Genomic DNA, 23159 nt, shown 5'->3' with positions numbered 1-23159 from the left:
GTTACTTTGTCATGTCATTGTTTGTAGTCAGTCTGTTCAGTCTTCTTGATGCAGCTAACTAGGCAGCACATTATTTCTTTAACATCTTTGCAGACAGAATTTGCTCTCTGTTGCTGTGGCTTTGTATGCATTTTTTCTTAAGGCTTGATGTGCAACCAAAATTAACCCCTCTGTGTCTTTTTAAATTTTCCTGCTCTTGGCCATTGCAAGGTCTTCTGATTATCTGCTACTTTGTGTCTGTGTTTGTCTCTCTGTGTGTTTACTAGCCATGTGATACTTTGTCTTGCTATGTCTCTTTTTTAGTCTTCATTTGTTTTTTCTTGTAGGTCAGTTTGGTATCTCCAGTAGTCAGTAAGCCAGTAGTCAGTAAGCCTTCTTGATATACCAGCTTAAGTGTATGTTCTTTGTTGTCCTTCAGATATTCTTCCAATGCCCCGTTTCTTCTTCAGTTGTGTGGTGTATTTGCAACACTCCATGTCCACCTATTTTCTTTGGTAAGTAGCCTGTCAGTATCACTGCCTAGTTGAAGAGCATGATTCATTGTCATTCTTTTTTTCTAGTCTTTCTACTCAGGGCTTTTAGTTCTGCCTGAGTCCAGTTTGCTATTACAGCAGTGTATCTAATGACTGGAAATTACACAGATGTTAGTTGCCTTGGTAATATTTCCTCTGCTGAATTCAGACTTTAAGGTCTTCTTCACTCTGATGATATGCTCATTTTAATCTTCTTCTTAACTTGGATGTGCTTATCGTTAGCTTGAAAGATACCCAGGTATTTTTAATGATATTCCCCAGACTCTTGATGTTACTTCCATAGGGCATCTTGCTTCCTTCGGTTTTCACAATTTTTCTGCTATTGATGGTGAGGGTAACACATTTGACCAGTCTAATTCCATTGCAATATCTTGGCTGTAAATACGAACAGTGTTGAGCAACGATTCCTTTTCAGGATGTGGTTTTCCATGCAATTTGTTCCATAGTAAATACCTGGCTGTGTATTTGATGCTATAACTAGTTCTTCTACCTTTTTTTTTAAGCAATAATATGGTTAATTTTCTTTCGATGTGGTCTGTTTGGTGATGTCCATATTTATGGATGTGATTTTGATTGTTTAATGGCTGTATCAGGAATGAAGAAATAATTAGAATGGAATAATTTGCCAAGTCATATTTCTACTACATGTTGGTTTCCTAAACCATACAATCCAACTATATTTTCCTCCTTAATTGCAACTTTGGTGTTCCTCTCTCTAGTCACAACTAGCATACTAGGCTTTCAAGTTATGTCAACTTCAGATTGAATTTGATGATAATTCTCATCTACCTCCACTTCACATGCATCAATAGTTACATTGATGAGCTGACCACAAAGCATAACTGTTATTGTATTCAATTGTTGATTGCATTTCAGCCATACATTATTCTTGCCATATCTTTTTTAATTATAAATTTTAATTTTCTTTGTTTATGTTCTGAATAGCAAACACTGTGATCTTCTGAATGAAAGTGTCTATTCCAGTCCACCTAATTTGTTTTCTATTGTGTGTATTTACATTGGTTTCACATTATTTTTCACTGTTTTGACCTTTTCAGCGTTCATGGTATTTATATTCCATGTTCCCAGAGTAATTCTGTCTTTGTAGTTTGAGATTTTCTTTCTTTTTTATAGAAATAGACCTCCCATAAGCTTTAATATAGCCAAGTGATAAATACCATTAGTCCTGTTAAAGAACGTAGCTCTTCCTGAGTAGCATGTTGAATGCAATCCAATCTGAGAGGCCCATCATCCACCACTAGACAACAATCATTTTATATTTATTCTCCATAAAATTTTATTAGTGAAAATTCAGGATTAGCCTACCATTACTTTCTCCCATATACGGTAGACTTCACTTAGCAACCACATTTATTTATTTAGCATAGGGCATATCATAGGGAGGATATTATGCCCCATTTATACAAAGAGTCCCGGCAGATACCTTGTGAGGAGCAAATGCTATTCAGGATTGTTCATTGCTGACATGGTAGTTCAAAGCCTGGCAGCTTTTTTGTGGAGTCATTTATATGTCTTCCTATATCTGGGCATTCAGCAACCCATTTGGCTTTTCATTGGGAATTGAAAGTTGTTGGGCAAATGTTGTGCAAGTGGCAGCGGGGCTCCCTGGATTTAAGTCTTCCTGCTGATAAATGTCAGCTTGCACTAGTAGAACTAAGTTGTTCATAATTTTTGCCTAAGTGTTATGTGGTCAGAACAGGAAGCCAGCAAGTTGGAGAGGTTTTAATACAACTGTTCATGGCATAGAATATGATGTCTAACTTACTAGAATTACTTAGCAATTATATTTGGGACTGTTAATCTTCATTGCTAAACATTGCAGTTGCTAAGCAGAAAAATCATGTGACCACAGTGGACTTATGACACAATTTCCCATTTGGTTGTTATATCACATGATTGCAGTTTGAAATTTTGACTGCTGCTGTCAACCCATTTTTTCCATGTTCGGCTCCTTGTGACAGAATGGGAGCAAACAGGCTGATCTCAGGAATCCTCAAGGAATTCTTCATTGACTGGCCAGGAAAATGTTATTTGACCAATTAGGATTTTTTTCTGGCTAAGTAAATAGTTCCAGAGAAATCTGTAGGCCGTTTTAAAATGAAGCTGCCAGGACTGCCAAAGATATTAACAAAAAAGATGACAGTGAAACAGAAGGAAGAATAGAAAGGAAATTAGGGATCCAAACAACAAAAAAATTGAAATACCTTGGGGTATGGTTAACAGCTAAATGCTCATCGATAAAAACAGACAATTATGAAAAACTGCTAAAACAAATACAAAAAGATTTGGAAAATTGGAGGAAACTCCAAATATCACTGATAGGGAGAATTGCCACTATTAAGATGATGCTATTTGCCTTTCAAGTAATCCCAATAAAACTAGGTAAAAGAACTTCGAAGAACTGAACAAAGCAATTAAAAAGTTTATCTAGCAAGGGAAAAAGGCCCGAATAAAACTTAAACTTCTGCAAAATAGTAAGGATAAAGGAGGGTTCGGACTTCCAGATTGGGAATTCTACTATCAGGCCGCAGTAGCAGTATGGATTAAATATTGGATAAACCTAAAGAATAAAAAATTATTGACATTAGAAGGGCATAACATGCAAATTGGCTGGCATGCATTCATGTGGGAAGGGAAAAGCAAATTTCATTCATATTTTCAAAGACACCAAATTAGAGATACACTATTAAGGGTATAGGAACAATTGAAACAAAATCATTACACAAAGATCCCAATCTGGTTGTTGACCAAGGAAGAATGGTATACCCGAATGTTTTAGATCTAGACAAGAAAGTGAGTTATAAAGAGATATTGTATGATAAAGGGAAATTAAAATCTAAGCAGGAATTGATGTCACAAGGAATACAAATAAGCTGGTAGCCATACCTACAGATACAAACTAGATACAAGAAGGATATAGAACAGTATGGGATACACTTAGAACAACAAGAATTAGATAAAATTTTACAAGGGCCAGAGAGAAAAATGATTTCTAAAATGTATAAATATCTGTTGAGTTATAAATTGGAAAAAGAAAATGTGAAGGAAACGATGACAACCTGGGCCAAAAATTTTGAATATAGCATCAATTTGGAAGATTGGAAAAATCTGTGGATAATAAATTATAAACTAACTTTATCAGCAACTTACAAAGAGAATTTGTACAAAATGTTTTATCACTGGCATTTACTGCCATCAAGACTTGCAAAAATGTTCCTCAATAATTCGGCAAACTGTTGGAAATGTGGCTATGAGTAGGGAAGCTACTATCATATGTGGTGGACCTGCCCAAAAGCAAAAAAATATTGGAAGAAAATTAAAAATTGGTTGGAAGAAATCACAAAAGTTAAAATTGAGTTGAAACCAGAGATATTTCTATTAGGAATCCTAAAACAGAAAATAAGTAAAAAAATGATTGTACATAATACTTCATATATTAACAGCAGCAAGGCTCGCCTTTGCTCAAAATTGGAAATGCGAAATATAATTGGAAATGCGAAATATAAATTTATTTAATAAAGTATTTTTAAATTTTAAAAAATAAAAAAAATGAAGCTGCCAAAGAGCCGTTCCAGCCCTGTGCATTTGTTAAGGCTAGAGTACAGGATTAGTACGTGGATGTCAGCAGAGCGGCTGGTCCTTGCAGCAAGCACACCAGGAAGAAGCAGTGGCAGTGGGCCTTCTCTCACAGATGCACTATGCCCTCGGCCTGGATCCACACCCAGGCTACCTGGGCATGCCGTGTTTCATCCATGAGAAGCTCCAAACAAGACAAGGTCTGCTGCAATTCACTTGTTCCTCTTTTGAGTTTCCCCATACTCAATTTCTTGTAGCGAGTTGTCCTGCAGTGAATTAGCTGCAGCAAGTTGGGTGGGGGAGATGGACAGGGCGAGTTGTCTCATTCACTCAAGCAAATATTAAGCTGCATTATTTGTTTTTTAAGGAAAAAGCTTAAAGTAATACAGTTCATATATATGATAGGAAAGAGAACATGGGAGGTATACATTTAATACTGGAACTGCCTATGGGTTATTTGAGTTAGCAAATTTTATCTCCCAACTGTTTCTGTGCAATTTACTCTTTAGAATTGAAATTTAAATATGCTCCTGCAGCAAAGAGACACCTACATTACACAGAATATAAAAGAATATATGATGTATTTATCTTTATATGCACTTGTAGATATACATGCATGAAGAATTCAAATAAATATGTAAGAAATCTTGTTTGTTTAGCACAAGTAAGATTATATTACTTACATTTGCTGTATCATCATGAAAACTGGAAACTTTGGCCTCACAAGTGATGTGTAGAAGAGTTTTTTTAATTACTGTAAACTATTTCAAACTGTGTTATGTGGGGATAATATTAAGGGCTTGTTTCAGACATGTAAATTGTATTGAAATTTCATGCATTACCTATACTAAAGAAATAAACCAAGTATACTAAAGTAAATTAAATGTTTATAATTTTCATAAATAGGTTTACATTTTATGGGTTAAAAGTAATCTAATTCATTATTAAAATTTGTATATTCAAAGTATAGGAAAATAGACTCAATATTTTCAGTATCTCCCATTGGAATGTTCTCGTGACAGTGATTTAAAAAAAGTAAATGAAAACATACTGAAGTTTGACTATGGAATCACTCTTGCTGTAAATCAAAAAATTATAATTAATTTTCAGGAAATTATTTTGGCATGAGTAGAGACTAGAGATTAAAAAATTGGAACTTCTATTCTCCAAATGAGATTATATTTTTCATTAGATTATTTTGTTAAAAACATGCTTTGATTTTTTATAGAAGAAAGAAAATCTTATTTTTAAAAAAGTTCACAAGATGAAAAGGTCATGCAATAACGAGATAATTCTATCTGTCTGTCTGCCAGCCTGCCTGTCTAGCTAACTACCTATCTAATTAGTTTCAGGACACTCAGTGTTAGAAAGTCAAAACATTGTATCATTGTATTTTAAGTTTTTTTAAGTGTTTTAAGTTTCAACGTTAAATACTTGTCTAAATTTAGGAGAAATACATGCTTTGTAGTTTTGTTTTAGTTTGTTTTTTTTGTAGTTTCTACTTCATATGATGAAAAAAGTCTTTTTTATGATCAAATTTGCTTGTATTTCTAAATCTATATAGAAGTTTTTTCACATGGGAAAACATTGTTTTCTTTTTCAACTTCTGCTAGAAGTCTGTGAATAATCTCAGGGTAATTCAGTAATGGAAATACTAAAATGAAGCTTCGCTTTGAGGTAGTGACATTCCTCCCAAATTGTCACCATTTTTTTTATTTTAAAACAAGTTTTATTAATTTTCAAAACACACAAATCATCATTATCCATTACATGTTTAAACCTTTTTCCATTATAAATTTAACAAGTCAGATAAACTATAATTCTGTTTTAAAGCATTTCCATATAAATATACAAAAACCTCTTGTCCAATTTCTCTTTACTTCTCTTTACTCTTATTCAATTTCATTATTATTATTTCATCTATTTCTTTCTGACTTAGTTACCATTATTCTCATTCTATATTTCTGCAAGGTTTTATTAATTCTCCCCCCCCCAAAAAAAAACATATACACACAACACATAAAACATAAAAAAAATCTTTTTTGGAAAGTAACTTGGACCCAGGTATCTCTCTCTTCATGGACTTCAATTATATTCATGCTCATCTTACATATCATTACTTATTTTATTTACCATTCTAAGCCTTCTATATTAACTTCTCCACATATTTCACTCTTCTTAATTCTATCTTAATTAATCATCTTAATTTGAGTCATTATATTTGTATCTTTTGTCCATTCATTATTGTCCCTTTGTCTCGTTCCTTATAAAAAAAAAGAAGTTTCTCCTGAAATCACTAATCAGAGTATGATGCCTTTCTATCTCCCCCCTAAATTAATCAAATTAACCTTTAAAATAACGCCCAATACCCAATCCGATTTTGCTTGGTACATTCTATCTAAATAGTACACCCAGAGTAATTAAATACATAGTTAAACAATAGATCTAAATATTAAAAACAAATACTATAATAGAAATTTTATAATAACATCAATACCATAATCTTATTAAACTCTTTAATTAAAACTCAATATTCTAAACCTCCCCTCATATTATTAAATTTTAAAACCAATCATTATTAAACATTTCAACATTTTAATCTCTTATCAACTCTTAAACCATTTAAGTTTTCTATTTCTAATACAATACTACAATATCATCTTATGTACCTTGCAAAATCTTTTTGAAGAAATTATACTTTATCCTTTATCCCTAAAAAGATTCCTTTTTTCCCATTTAATTTCAAAACTTTGTAGCTTTTCTCCACCTTTTCCCTTTCTTTCTTCTCCCAACAAACCTTTCTACCCCCCCCTTCTTCTAGCCTCTGCCTTACTGGCTTCCCTTCTCTGTCGTGTTCCTTTTCCCTTTTGTTTACTATCATTATATTGATTTTGCACCTTATTTTTCCCTTTCTTAAGTGTTTTTTTAAATCTTAAGTCCTTTATTTCTCTTCCTTTCCCTCTTCCTTCTTTCTTGGTCGAATTCTGAAATTTATTAAAAATGGCTTCCTCTCCTTCTTCTTCTTCTGCTGTCTTCATCTGTTGTAATGTTTGTTGATAGTTAATAAAGGAAAAAGGAAGGCTTCTTTCAAACCAGCTTTACCATTTTTTTTTTTGCTTGTTCATAATCTTTTCTCAGTTCCTCAATAGAAAGAGCCATTATAAATCTTTTCTTTTCCCCTTCTTTCTTCTTACAACAACCAGAATATTCCAAAGAAAAAATAAAACAATCCCAAAGTTATCAATCAGTTCAAACCAAGGCAGAGTTCTCACTTTCTCCTCCTGGGGTAGTATCAATCAGAGAAAAAGAAAGTCCAAATCTGTTTCTTAAAATCTTATTGCAATATATTTTAGTCTTCAAATCCTTAAGGCATCTCCTCCAACAAAGTCTTAGCATACAAATATTTTTTTTAGTCCTCTCTCTTCCCACTCATCGCTTAAAGCCAGTTTTCACCTAAAAGAAATAGGTTTCTTAATATCCACTTATTTATTCCGTAGGAAAAGAGGGTAAGCTTTCCTTTCAGCACCACCAAACTGCCGCTTTTTTCCTCTTCTAGAAGGTATCATTCAGAAAATCATACTTTTCAGGAATTTTGTTAAATATGTCTTAGAGTCCTAGGAACCAAGAAAAACTTTCTCCTTTCAAAAACTTTCTCCACTTCCTCCTGCGCATTCTTACCCGGCTGCCAGCTTCTTTGTGGCGGCCATTACGGTTCGCCGCTGCACCGTCCTGGGAAAAGGGGGTTCTGCTGGCCGGGAGGGGGTCTGCAACACCCCCAAACCCCTCTCCGGATCCCCCTACCTTCAGCTGCCCCTGCAGGGCAGCCTAGCTCCGTACCCGTCCGGATCGGAGCCCCAAAAAACGGCTAGCGCAGCAGGGATCGCGCAGCTTCGCGAATCCCTGCCGCTCGCGAAGCCGACAAACCGGAAGTCCCCAAATTGTCACCATTTTGAGGCCCCTCCTAGGTCATACAGAAAAATAATTCTATCAAGACTGATGAAGAAGCAAAGCATCTATTACAAATCTTCAGTATATCAAAAAGTGGCACATCACTTGCAATATTTTCACAATCAAAGCCTCCATAGCATAGTATGTGCACTATGTTCATTGTACATAGTACATAATTCAGAATTAAAGTTGATTTCTACAGGAAAGTATAGTCTGTGCAATTTGAATACTACTTAATATTTTTCCTATTTTCTCAAACTTGCTTACAAATGTAGGAAATATAATTCATTCTTTGATTTAACAACTACAGTTATATTTTATAAATAATGACCCTTTTTAGTGTTTCTTTGTATCTGTGCAGGAGAAAGTATAAATGTATCCTACCTTTCTCCCATTATTATATTTGATAAAAGAATAAGAAAGGATAACAATTTAAGAGAATGAATGTGTTCGGTTTGACAGGATTATGTGAAGTGTGATATTGCCTAGAAATGTAGAATATGTTTCAACTTCAAAATACCCATTTTGATGTTTTGAGCTCACTAAATAATAAATTATTTCACCTATTTAATTTAACTATATATTGTCAGTGGCCTATAAAAATAATATTTAGTGTTAATACTTACTTCAACATACATAAACATTCTGTGTATGCTTGTTCTCATGCACATTCTCAGTCAATTTTAAGTTTCCCAGATGGACAGTGAAGAAAAATTGAAAGTTTTATTTTTTATTCTCCATGCACGCACAATCAGCATAAGAAATGAGCAAAAGTTTCCCCTTTATTTTTGTATGCAGCCTTGGCAGTAGTTAATCCCATATATGAGAGACATGTAGATGTACCTATGCAGAATTTTATAGCTGTCAGAGGAGATGGAAATGGCTGCCTCGTTTTAAGCACATATTTCATCTTCCTCTAAAAGTAGAATAAAATTTATTTATTCTGAGTACATAAACATTACAAATTAAATGTTAAATTGTAATTCTATGATGTAGCATGTCAGATGTTTATATGCTTAGTTACTGGAATATGGTACTTCTGAAAAACATTGAAGATAAATAGTCATATATATGCCATTGAAATTTTTGTCTTTTTCAACATATTCAACATTCAGAAATTTGATCTTCATTTTGACAAGATAAAAGAGGATATGATACAACAAATATGCACCATTCACATTTTGTAATCTATTATGTAATCTAAATAAACATAAATGAATATTCGCACATAGAAGAAATAAGTACATAATCTCAAATATCTCAAATTAGAATCAGGTGCATCAGATCAGGTTCATGGTTAGGAGAGGAACCTGTCTTACTTAAACCTCAGCATTTAGTTCGATTTGCTGCTTGTTGCTGAAGTGTGTGATATCATTATGTCTATATTAAAAGGGCTCTTTGAGGCTTTGGAAATAAGGTTATAGATTCCAAACCTGGAAATAGATTTTTAAAAATTGCAAAACAATTGAACAGCAATCATTCCACTGTCCAGAGGATCATTTGCAAGTAAAGAAGTTCTTAAACAGTTGCTAACTTGCCCAGGCCAGGCTGTCCCAGAAAGTTCAAACCAAGTTCAGAACACAAAATACTATAAAAAGTCTCTAAGAAGTCCAGAATTTCATCACATGGTAGCTTGTGCCTTGTGCCACTATTTAAATCAACAGTGCATGAACCTCTCTCATCAGCAAGAAGCTGCACAAACTAGAACATGTTACAGTGCCAGAAGGAAATCTTTGTTGTCCAGAAAGAACATCAGGGCAAAAGTAAGTCTTGCTCATGAACGCCTAAACAATGTGCTTTGGACATGCATAATTTGTCAATAGTCCCAGAAGACTTGTTTGATGAAAATCAAGTCAGCATTTTACCAAAAGAATCTGATACCATATGATTTCAGGCTGCTTTGCTGTATCATCCTGGGCAGCTCACCACTATAGATTTCACTAGGAATACTTCATTATACCAAAAGATGCTTGATATTACTGCAGTGTTCTTGGTCAATCCAAAATATTAATAAATCTCAAACCTGAATAATTAAGAAAGTAAAAGTCAGGTTTTGACTCTCTTAGGAGAATATCAATGTGTGCACAATTATTGGGCAACTATTAGTGTGCGGTATTATGCAACTAAATGAAAAATGAAAATTTGCCCATCTCACTATTTCCATCTGTTAAAGTGAGAATAATAAACAAACAACTCAAAATAAACTACTAATAAACATTCCTGATATTTCAAAAAAAAATCAGTGACCAATATACCCTTCTTTTCAATAACATACATATATAGGTTAATTTATATATAACATACATATATAGGTTAACAATATTCCTAATATTGTTTCTACAGTCTTATGTTTCTACATATAAAATTTATCTAGACTATTTACTGTACCTGACTGAAAGCAAAAACTATTCTAAAATTAAATCTTAAGAACTAACAAAAGTGTGTGTGTGTGTGTGCGTGTGTGTGTGTTCATAGAAATATAGAGAGAAATAGCATATCATCTGGGTTTTTTTGGAAGTACAGTTTTCGTAAAATTTGAAGAAAACTCTTGTCTGACTGAGAAAGAAGATGTACTATAACAAAAATGCTTGTTCATCTGCATGGTTAAACACAAAAATAGAAATAACTTTCTCCTAAACTGTAATAGAACAAACATTACCTTAAAATCTTTGTTGAGCCTGAACTAAAGCACATCTGGGTGGAATGAGTGAAGTTATCAATTTAGAAGAAAGATTCGAATAACACATTTGATGTGGCATTCACACAAACTGGAGAAGAACTTCAACTGGAATAAGTACCTAAAGTATAATTGGTATTGTGTAAGAGTTTATATATTTGAAATTTGCACAAACTTCTAGATTCTAATAGCTTTAAAAGTTGGAAATTGAAAGGGAGTCCCATTTCACCTTCATGGTGGTATTTGGCTATGGAAAGAATGAATAAACTTCTAATCCACATGTGAATTGATCAAACACACACACACACACACACACACACACATAGAGGGAGAATCTGTTTCCAACATATACTCTGTTTAATTCTGTTCCAGGTAAATAATTGAATGTATCGAAGAATTCCAGGTGGTATGATCTGACGTGCATATAGAAGGAATGAAGCATGGATGTGAAAGAACGCAGACCTTATTGCTCCCTGACAAAGAGCAGAAGAGACAAGGAAAGGCGTTATACAAATTCTTCCACAGAAAATGAAGAATGCAGAGTGCCTACTCAGAAGTCCTACAGTTCAAGTGAAACCTTGAAAGCTTTTGATCATGATTCTTCCAGACTGCTTTATGGAAACCGGGTAAAAGATTTAGTCCCCAGGGAATCTGATGAATATACCAGACAAGGTAGGCAATTAGCATAAACCTCCTTTATGACTGTGTACATTGTCCTCTGTGTGGTCCATCTTCTCATGCCAGTAATATGAATGATTCACCAATTGTATATTATATTGCTACCATATTGGTTTCAAACTTTAATGTGATTATTCATGTTAATACTTATTTATTTACTATCTATGTGCCTTATCAGTGTAAAAAAGCTATTTTGCAAAACATACACACTGTTGTTTCTAAGTTATGATACACGTATACAGTTACCTGATCTCCAAAAACCACCTGGAAAGGGATTTGATAGCTGACAAGTTAATTGAAAAAGTGTTTTGATTTCTATATCAAATAGATTAATATGTTGCATGATATCATACAATATTGTATGATACCATATAAGTGTGTGTGTGTATTTATATCAAGTAGATAAATTACATAATCTATAATTTATGAGATTCAGTGTTCTTATAGACCATAAGCAGGGTTTGCAGACAAACTTTTCATGATCCCTTTATCATGATAGAACTTCTTTGTCTAACTGGATTTCCAAAATTTGAATGTCACATCTTATGACAGACTATTCAGTTAAAGGTAAAGGTTTCCCTAGAGATTTTATCTCATGACCAACTTTTAGGGCAGTCCTCATCTCTATTTCTTAAGCGTTGTCAGGAGACATTTCTGCAGATATGTGGCCAGCATAACAGCACACCACAGCACAGAACACATGGCAAAACACAGACCATTGTTATCTTCCTGCATGTTTAAATGTGCTCTCTATTCAGCTACTCGCATTTGCATGCTTTTGAACTGCTAGGTTGGTAGGAGCTGGGACAAGTGATGGTAGCTCACTCCATCTTGTGGCACTCAGGTCTCAAACTGTTGAACTATAGATCTTTAACAATCTAAGACACAGCATCTTAACTACCGAGCTACCTCATTCAAGATCTGTCACAAATCAGGATGGTTAAGCAGGGGTGGGATTCTACCAGTTCGGACCAGTTCTATAGAATTGGTTGTTATGATTCTGTGCAGTTTGGAAAACCGGCAAATCACACCACTGGCTGGCCCCTCCCCTCCCCACCCACCCCACCCAGGAGGCTTCCCTGAGGCCCAGTCGGGGTGGTATTCAGGGGGTTGGGGGAGGGAGAAGTGGCCTGAGAGCAGACCTGAACCTTCCTTAGGATTGAAGCTTCTATTTTTCAGTGCAGACTCAGGCAGCAGATCGCAGAAAGGTAGATCTGGGAGTGAAGCTGTGATTCTGCAAGCAGCTCAATCTGCCTGCCTGCTTTGCCTGATTTTGGGTAAAAGTTGCTCTTTTTTTAAAAATAAAAAATTCAATCTTTACATATATATTTACAATATTTACATACAAGCCACTCCCAGCCACATGACCACCAAGCCACACCCACAAATTAGGCCATGCCCACAGAACCAGTTGTTAAGAAATTTGAATCCCACCCCTGTGGTTAAGCAATGTAAAGTCTCAGGGAGTTCCTATGGTAGAAGGGTTCTTTTTGTAATCTGCAAATGCCAATTGTTTATTTGACTTCCTTGATGGATGGATGGATTGATTGACTGATTATGTGTCATCAAGTTAGTGCTAACTGGATGGATCTTCTCCAAGATGATTTATCCCTAACCTGGCTTCAGATCTTTTTATGGCATACCCATCACTAGTGCCATTCACATTTCTCCTGGTCACTTTAAAGAATATGATAATTTGAACTGTCCTTATACTCTTGTTAGTCTTATTTACATGCCCTTTCTCCTTATATCAAAATTTGATATAATTGGCAGAACAATAACAAAACTAATAGTGCATGTGCACACTAAATGAAGACGTGTGAACAATTTAACTTAGTGTGTGTTCATTGGAAAATCCTTCCATCTTTACCAGAATCCTATACAAAGTTCCATTACTATTTCATAGTCATACTGTCATGGTCATAACTACTTGCCATGGAAATAACGATAGATGGGAATGATTATAAATTGTAAATTTATAGTTGAATTCTGTTGCATCCCTTCTGGCCTCTGTTTCCATTCTGATTTCTTTTGAGTTTATTTATTATAATATACTGTCATACTCATCATTCTTAGAAAATAAAGTTGTGGGTAGATGTCTATAGTCTGGCATTTTTTCTATTTTCTCCTGAATTGTGCATCATCACTCAGGGGGAAAAAAGTGAGTTGGAGATAGTACTGAGTATCATAGATGGTGTGTATGTGGAATGAAATATTTTGTTTATCTGATATGTAGGTGTTAATTTATTTTGTGAGTCCTTTACAGATAAGGTTTGTAACTTGGCTAGGAACCCAGAAACCATGAATTCTAGTCCCACCTTAGGTGCAAAACCAGCTGGGTGACCTGGGGCCAGTTTCTGTTGGCCCTGCAATGGCAAACCACTTGCAAAAAAAAAAAAACACCTTGCAAAAGAAAATTGTAGGGACTAGTTCAAGACAGACACTGGAAATCAATGCTTTGAAGACACACAAACGTGTATTAATTTCTTATGTGAGTTCTTTGTTAGTTAAGTTTGCATTATGTGTTTGCTTTATGTAATTTCTTTTCTCCACACTTTATTGTCCTAACTTCAGTAGTTTGCTTTCTGCAAGATGCATACTTCATAATTGTTCATATTCATCATGGAATTTTTTTTTGAATGGGAGATGATGTAAGGCATAGCAAGAATTGCCTAAAAGGCACAAATACTCTTAAAACATGAAGTGTGTCATTGAACTAGGAAGGTTCTCTGAGCAAGTTCTAGTTCTATTGATATTTTTGATGATAGAATTGCAGATCATGTATAATAAACTATTAGTCCTGTTAACACTTCTCCATAGGGTTTTCTTAGAGATATTAAATTTTGATGATGTAAGATTGAAGTATGTATGTTTATGCAATATTAAAACAAAGCCTGCCCAGTGTTAACTTGCAAAGTATTCCTATGCTTGATTTCGAACCTTGACACCCAAATTATTGGAATACGTCAGTTAATAAGAGGAAAATATTGACTATCATTCTTCAGTTATAGTTGTCTCATTTTTTTCTCCAAGAAAAGTTGACATACTTTTGGGGCATTTACTGTGGTGCAGGGGTATCAAACTTGTATCATCACGATGGCGTCATATCTCATATCACAATTCCCCCCCCCTTTGCTAAACTGTGCATTGGCGTGGCCAGCACATGACACATCTGGCCCACAGGCTGCAAGTTTGACAGCCCTGATGTAGTGAATACATTTCTTTATTAGATTTGAGATGCTACTCTGTGAAAATATTCAATTATTTGTATTTAAAAGTGACATATTGATGCACTAGGTAGAACGTACTTTGTTATATCAAATTATCTTCACAAAAGAGGTTCTACGCTATGTGCACAATTATTAGGCAAGTTGTATTTTGGAGGATTAATTTTATTATTGAACAACTACAGTGCTCTTGGTCAATCCAAAATGTTAATATACTTCAAACCTGAATATTTAATAAAGTAAAAGTGAGATCTTGGTTTTCTTAGGAGAATATATATGCACAATAATTGGGCAACTATTAATGTGCATAATTATTATGCAACAAAATGAAAAATGAAAATTTGCCCATCTCACTCATTTATTTGCATCTGTTAAAGTGAGAATAACAACAAACAACTCAAAATGTACAAATAAACATTTCTGACATTTCAAAAAATAATAATATTCAGCCACCTTTCTTTTCAATAACAGTCATAAGCCTTCCATTCATGGAGTCTGTCAGTTTCTTGATTTGTTGATGATCAGCTTTTTGTGCAGAAGCAACCACAGCTTCCCAGGCACTGCTGTTCTGAATGATGTACTGTTTTTCTTCACTGTAAATCTCCCATTTGAGAAGGGCCCATAAGTTCTCAATAGGGTTTAGATCAGGTGAGGAAGGGGGCCTTGTCGTTATTCTTAATCCTAATCCTAACTCTGGTTTCTCATCAGATTATATAAATCTTTTATCTTTAAGGCCTTTATTGGCTAGGTACTCAGTGGAGTACTTCAATGCATGGGTTGGAGCACCATCTTGCATAAACAACATGGTCTTCTTGAAAGAGGCAGACTTTTTCTTGTACCACTGATTGAAGAAAGTGTCTTCTAAAAACTGACAGTAGGCTTGGGAGTTGATTTTGAGTCCATCTTCAACCCAAAAAGGTCCAACTAGCTCATTCTTAATAATACCAACCCATACCAATACCCCATCTCCACCTTTTTTGAGAGACACAGAGTCGAAGTGGAGCTCTGTGCCCGTTACTGATCCAGCCATGGGCCCATCCATCTGGTCCATGAAGAGTCACTCTTATCTCATCAATTCATAAAACCTTAGAAAAATCTGTGTTCAGATATTTCTTAGCTCAGTCTTTCCATTTCAACTTATGTGTCTTGTTTTTGCGAAACTGTTGACTATTTACAACAAAATGTTTGATGTGATCGCACCCCAATATCTTAGCAATTTCAAGAGTGCAGCATCCTTCTTGAAGATTTTTACAATTTTTGACTTTTCAATCAGTTAAATCTCTTTTTGGCCCATTTTGCCTGAAGAAAAGAAGCTGCCTAATAATTATGCACACCTTGATGTAGGCAATGTGTTGATATCCTTAGGCCACATCCTCCCTCATTAAACAAATACACATCACATGATATGCTTATAACCACTAAGCATTCAAGTTTATACAGCTTAGAGGTGGAAAATATGCATAAAATGATGATACGGTCAAAATATTCACTTGCCTAATAATTGTGCACACAGTATATTTCTTTAACACTCAGAAAGTATATGTACTGTAGATTTTTGAAATGCCAGTTTTTGATACATTTTCAATTACAACATATGGTCTGTCTCGTTTACTGATTGACATGATTTATTTAATAGTGATTAAAAGTGTTTGAACTGGCTTATTGGCAGATCTAATTAATTTACACTTGTTCACAATATTTCATTAAGAACTAAAAAGAATTTGTTCCTAATAGTTTAGCGTTTAGGGTCTTGTATAGATTTGAATAAAAATAATATTCTAATATTTAAATATTTTATTTATATAGGCTCTTCAAAAAACATTACTACATGTGTGTTAATTTTTAGAATTAAGGCCTGATAAATCCATTGGTGTAAATTGTTTAAGCTCATATTTATGTCATTTTTGTTATTAAACATGCTGAGGAAACATTTCTTGAACCCCCTTTTTAATAAATATCCCTTTTCCCCCTCCAAAACATGATTTTAAAATTGATGTTCATCTAGAAAAAAGAGCTTGGTTGAATGATTTAAATGGCTTTTGAAACCTAAATTACTTTTGTCCGTCTGAGACCCTGAACAAGGAAGATCAGCGTGTGGCTTCATTAACGTTTGGTTTTAGATAATTTTGGATAGAAATGATTTGGAAATTGGGATGAAGTGATAGGTCTAAATGTTAAAATGAATGCTGGATAGAATAGCAGTCTGAGATATGTATCCTGTTTTTAAGCTTCATTGGATGGAAAAAGAAACTAAATCAAATTAGGAAATAAACAAAGAGAAATATGTATTTTTAAGTGAACTTTGATGAATTAGCTCCTGCTTAGTTATAAATGTGGGATTACCCAGACATGGTAAGCGAATGAAAGACAAAGTGAGTCTGTAGCTAAATTATAGTACTTAAAATAAAGAAATCTATTTGTAAGTAGTATTTATCAAATTTAGCCCAAATAAAAGATACCAAATCCTTCAAATGTTTAGATATATGCCCGGGGAGGTCAAATAATATATATATATATATATATATATATATATATATATATATATATATATATATATATATATATATATATATATATATATATGTGGTGTTCGGCTTGGTTGGGTATTTTCCCACGTCATTGTAGTTGTTCTTTTAAAGTTGTAGCAACGTTTCAGCAGAATCTCATCTGCCATCATCAGGCTTCTGTATTGTGTCCGTCTGTGAGTCAGACTTTACAGTGGTTTCAGATTTGAATTTGGGGCAGCCTATTGCTGTGCCAGAATGGTTTTTCTTCATCCTGATTGGTTGGGAGTCTTGGTCTGTGTTTATTGGTCTCGGAGTTTGCTGTGTTCTGCTTGATTGGTGTCTCTAATATCTTCTGTCTGTTTTTGGCTCTTTTTGTATCTTGATTGGCTGGTAGCATTGTGTTGCTTTAATGGAGGCCTTTAGTGCAGCTTGGCTTCGGAGTAAATGGACGGCTATCATTAGTTAGGAAGCTGGGTTTCATCTGGGTGCCTGGTTGGGATGTGTTTGAGCTGGAGGTATCAGGGGGATCTGTTTGTGCCCAGGTGTTTGCCTGGCTTGTGGTGTGGAGATTTTTTGTTTGTGAGTGCAGGCTTCCAAATGATTGACAGCCTGGTGGAATCATCTCTTCTATTCATGCTTTCTGGTCTTTTTCAATCTCTATGGCTTCTCTGATGATTCTGTGATTAGGGTTTTCTATAGTGGCCAGGGTTTTGGTGCCATTGAAGTTGATGCTATGACCTGTGGCTTCCATGTGTTGGACTAGTGAGGAAGTGTGTTCCAGCTTTTTGACTGCATTTTTGTGTTCATCCAGGCGGGTGCTTATTCTTCTATTGGTCTGTCCAATGTATGTGGCCGGGCATGATGCACAGGGGACTTCGTATATGCCTTGGTTTTCCAGGTCAATTTTATCTTTGGGGTTGCTAAGGATGGCTGCTATTTTTGTCTGTTTTGAAGGCAGTCCTGATGTGATGTCTGTGTAGTACCTTACTAATTTTGTCTGTAGTACCTCTTATGTAGGGCAGGACAGCTGTTCCATAGGTCTGTTCATCTTCTGGGTCTCTATTATGTTTCAGTGTGTTTTTGTGGATCAAGCTGGTGATTTTGCTTTTGTGGAAGCCGTTGGCTGTCAGTACTTTAGTCAGGGTGCATAGTTCAGTCTTAATGTGTGTCTTGTCTGCCAGGCGTTTGGTTCTGGTAATTAGTGTTTTAGCCAACGGAGTTTATCTGTGCTGGGTGGTGGTGGGATTGGGCGTTGAGGTAGCGGTTGGTGTGGGTTTTCTTCTGGTATATGGTGTGTCCTAGTGTGCCATCTGTTTTTTATGTAGATTAGTACATCTAGGAATGGTAGTTGTTTGTTTGTTTCTGTTTCCATGGTGAACTTGATTTTGGGGTGTGCGCTGTTTGGGTGTGTTAGGAAATTGTTTAGGTTTTCTTGTCCATGGGGCCAAATCACGAATGTGTCATCGATGTATCTTAACCATAGTTTGGGTTTGAGGATGGCATTGGCCAGGGCTCTGGATTCGAATTCTTCCATGAACAGGTTTGCAATGACAGGTGACAGTGGTGATCCCTTGGGAGCTCCTTCTATTTGTTTGTATCTTTGTCCTTTGTATATGAAATATGTGTTGGTTAAGCAGTGTTCTGTTAGTTCCATGAGGTGTTTAGCTGGTTGGTATTTATTTTTGATGATTTCAAGGGTCTCTTTTATCGGGACTTGGTGAATAGTGAAACCACGTCAAAACTTACAAGCAGATCTTCTTGCTCCACGTGTAGATCTTTGATCATTTCCAAGAAGTGGTATGAGTTTTTACATGAGAAGCTGCTGTTTCAGCATGGGGCTGTAGCTCTTTTGCTAGGTGTTTAGCTAGGTTTTGTAGTGGTGCTCCTCTGGAGCTGACTATGGGTCTGAGAGTATGCCTTCTTTGTGTATTTTGGGAGGCCGTATAGTTTGGGGCATCTGGAAGATTTCTCTCTGGGTATGATCGCGTGTTGGATCTCTTTGCTTATGTGGCTGGTTATAATTTTCTTCTTGGTTAATTTTTCCAGATATGTGGTTGGGTCTGTGTTTATGGGTTTGTATGTGGAGTCTTGGAGTAGGTCTGTCAATTTTGTTTCGTAGTCTTTTCTGTCCATTACTACAGTGGCATTCCTTTGTCTGCTGGGAGGATGATTATGCTGCTATCTCTTTTCAGGGTTTGTAGTGCTTTGATTTCATTTTTCTGTAAGTTGCTTTTTGGTGGTTTGCTTGTGCATAAGATGTTGGTAACTTGGTGTCTTATTTTATCAGCTTCATCTGTATTTAATTTAGTTAGGCTGGATTCTACTGCACATATGATGGATTCTGTGGGGATTTTTTGGGGTGCTATAGCATAATTGAATCCTTTGGTTAGGACATCTGTTTCTGTTTTGGTGAGTTCTCTGTTGGAAACGTTGTGCACTAATTGTTTCAGGTGTTGTTGTGAGTTGTTGGGGTTTTCTTGTCATGTTCTAATTTCTTTAGTTTTTCAATAATTTTTCTTGTTTGTAAATGCCTTCAGAATCAGCTCTCCAAGTTGTAAGTTGTTTTTATCTTGTCCCAAAGTAGAGGGTGGATTTTGCTGCTCAGTTCAGGTGTAGTTAGCTAGCAAATCTTTGTTTTAACTGATCTAATCGGGAATCTCTTATTGGAGCTCGTTCCTTAGTAAAGAAGCCATTTCAGTTCTTTTCAGGATACGTTTAGTGGCTGCTGTGCTTTGATGAAATGTTAATTTGAAGCAGGTTGGTGTAGTATTGTTGTCTCTGCAGCTGCGTGAATTGGAGGTCACATAGTATTCCTGCTCTTTTAATTTCCAGTTTCTCGTAGGTTTTGATCTGGCTGTTTTATTTCCTCCCGTAGAGGTTTGATATTTGTTTTCTTAAGTTTTATGGGCACTTGGCATAAACCAAGCCGAACACCATACATGTTACCATGAAAACTTAAGAAAACTTACATCAAACCTCTACGGGGAGGAAATAAACAGCCAGATCAAAACTCTCGAAAAGCTGGAAATTAAAGAGCAGGAATACTATGTCCAATTCCTACGCATGCGAGACAATAATACACACCAACCTGCTTCAAAATTAACATTTCATCAAAGCACAGCAGCCACTAAACGTATCCTGAAAAGAACTGAAATGGCTTTACTAAGGAACGAGCTCCATCCTTTGAAGAAGATCTGGTTTGGATTTGGGTTTGGATTCTTTATCGAGTCCGTCCTTACGTTCAAAAATAAATAAAGCTAAACCCACCGACTAACAGAACACGCTTTACAAGATACAAACAAATAGAGGCTCCATGGGATCACACTGTCACCTGTCATTTGCAAACCTGTTCATGGAAGGATTCGAATCAGAGCCGCGCTTGGACTTAATAGGGGTCTCGTGATTTGGCCCATGGACGAAAAACAATTTCCTACACCTGGGACGTAAGTTCTGTAGAGAGCAGACAAAAATTAGATGTACTAATCTACAGAGGAGGACGGACACCATAACTAGAAAAAAAAACCCTAGCCCCATCCTACGCAACCTTTTAAGATAAACTCCGTAGCTAAAACTAATTACCTAAGCCAAGCGCCTGGACACAATGAACAGATAATGATGAATTATGGCCCGTGAACAGACCCTGATGGCCTCCAGCTCAACAAACACATCCCAACCAGGCACCCAGATGAAACCCACTGGTCCAAACTGAGCCTAACTAATGATAGAGATTGACCCTGACTGGAAAGATGTTCCATTTACCACGCAAGCCAGGGAGCCCCTGGGCTCAAACACATCCCAACCACCCAGCTGCACTGCACTAAGGCCTCCATTAAAGCAACACAATGCTACCAGCCAATCAAGATACAAAAAGAGCCAAAAAACAGACAGAAGATATTAGAGACACCAATCAAGCAGAACACAGCAAACTCCGAGACCAATAAACACAGACCAAGACTCCCAACCAATCAGGATGAAGAAAAACCATTCTGGCACAGCAATAGGCTGCCCCAAATTCAAATCTGAAACCACTGTAAAAGTCTGACTCACAGACGGACACAATACAGAAGCCTGATGATGGCAGATGAGATTCTGCTGAAACGTTGCTACAACTTTAAAAGAACAACTACAATGACGTGGGAAAATACCGAACCAAGCCGAGACACCATACATGTAAGTACCCGAAAACTTAAGAAAACAAATATATATATATATATATATATATATATATATATATATATATATATATATATATATATATATATATATAAAAAATCATACTTATTACATCCAAAAGAACAAATTAAGAACAATTAAGACTTAGCTTAATTGACCAAGTAGAGAAGAGACTCATGGTTGAATTAGCATATCACCAATCATCAGTTGATGATTTTTGGGAAGGTAGTTTTTCCCTGCTAAGTAATTGAGATTTGAATTCACATGTTAATTCTAATTTAGGAGTCAATCAACAAGTGATGCTGTTCAAATAATAAGTGTCTTAAGTTCAGTAGCAGTTGTGCTATTATATTCCAATTACAAAAGTGAAATCAAAATTAAAAGAAAACAAGGTCCAAACATAAGCTTAAGATTGTGTAAGTATCAGCATTATTAATAAATTTATGACTAGCAACAACTGCAAACCAGGGAAATTTTTCTCTTCCCAAGATTATCTTTAGTAGATGACAAAAGAAAAATGATTTTATTATGGTCTGAGAAATACATTTCATTCTACAAGATAAGTGACAGAATTTTTGCCAAGGTTTTAAAGAAATTAGGTCAGTGAAGCAGATAGTTCCTCAAGCACATTTGATTCATGTGGACAAAGGTATATATTAAAAGAATATTATAAGAAATATGCCAAAGGCATATGCTTTATTCTCAATTGAATTAAACCTTATTAGAACCTTCTATTTTTAAGTATATTTTTATAACAAATTTCATTTTTAACTATAGGAAATAATGGTGAAATTTTATTATATACTGAGCTACAAACATCTAATTTGGTTGTAAAATTATAACCATGCTTCCTTATGACTTCCTGGGCATTAAAAGGAGAAAGCTGATCCTCAGGGGCCTAAATGGAGAGCCCATGAACCAATAGTAATTTTGGACAAATGTGACCCAAGTATGCAATCATAGATTAGCTTGCAGTTATTCCAATCAGCTTTTTTTGTGCGGGGTTGATGGAGTGCCACAATTTTAGCAATAGTTTTAAACTATTGTAGATCAAACTAAGTGTAGATCAGGCTACCTTATGTCAAGACCAGTGACACACACTCTTTAGAGTGTGTTTCACTGGTTTTTACATAAGGTAGCCTGATCTACATTCAGAGAAAAGAGGTTGAATTACACCATTTCAGGATTATGTTCTGATATATTTTGAGGGTTGGAACTCCTGGAGAAGTATCCATCAAGATTAATGGAAAACCCATGTCTTGAAGGTTTTCTGGAAAGCAAGTACGATCTCACCTCAGGATGAATGATATTCCATAGGACGGGGCCACAGTAGAAGCAGCATGCCACCATAGATCCTGCCACAGATAAATTTTTAGCCGACTGGGCTCTTGGCATACCCCTCCTGCTCCTCCTGATGGGTTAGATAGATGTAACAGGAAAGAGAGGTCCCTTTAACTATGCTATGTAGAGCTTTAAATTTCTTGTTTTTATGTTTTACATTGTGATTTGCTAGGAATCACAGAATTGAGACTGGTGGCTATATACAGTGCATTCAGAAAGTATTCAGACCCCCTTCATTTTTGTTAATTTTGTTATGCTTCAGCCTGGTTCTACAGTTGTTGAAATTCATTTTTTTCTCATTAATCTGCACTAAGTATTCCATAATGACAAAGCGAAAACAGAATTTTAGAAATGTCTTTAAAGGTCAAAACCAACACCTTGTGTTGCATCCAGAAGCAAACTGGCAAGCAATGAAGGTTGTGGAACAGAGATGGAATGTGTGCTGTCCTTGAGGCACACATAATTGTTCGTGCAGCTG

General features: G+C 35.5%; 1 protein-coding gene across 12 annotated transcripts in view; it reads left to right on the top strand.

The window, feature by feature from the left end:
• The window catches only part of TENM3 (teneurin transmembrane protein 3), a 708976-nt gene that overhangs the window by 360944 nt on the left and 324873 nt on the right, over nucleotides 1–23159 (top strand). For 11 of the 12 annotated variants that reach the window (XM_087963269.1, XM_087963268.1, XM_026667191.2 and 8 more), the window contains one exon: nucleotides 11128–11427. In XM_087963269.1, coding sequence (XP_087819395.1) covers nucleotides 11196–11427 — 232 coding nt within the window. In that variant the 5' untranslated portion in view covers nucleotides 11128–11195. Of the gene's footprint in view, nucleotides 1–476; nucleotides 495–11127; nucleotides 11428–23159 lie in introns of those variants that run through there. The other variant, XM_087963271.1, reaches the window with a different exon arrangement.

The sequence above is a fragment of the Notechis scutatus genome, chromosome 4, assembly GCF_049901735.1.
Source record: "Notechis scutatus isolate UNSWTSFEM ecotype Mainland chromosome 4, rNotScu1.2, whole genome shotgun sequence".
NCBI classification, from domain to species: Eukaryota; Metazoa; Chordata; class Lepidosauria; order Squamata; family Elapidae; genus Notechis; species Notechis scutatus.
This window is presented reverse-complemented; position numbering and strand designations above follow the sequence as displayed.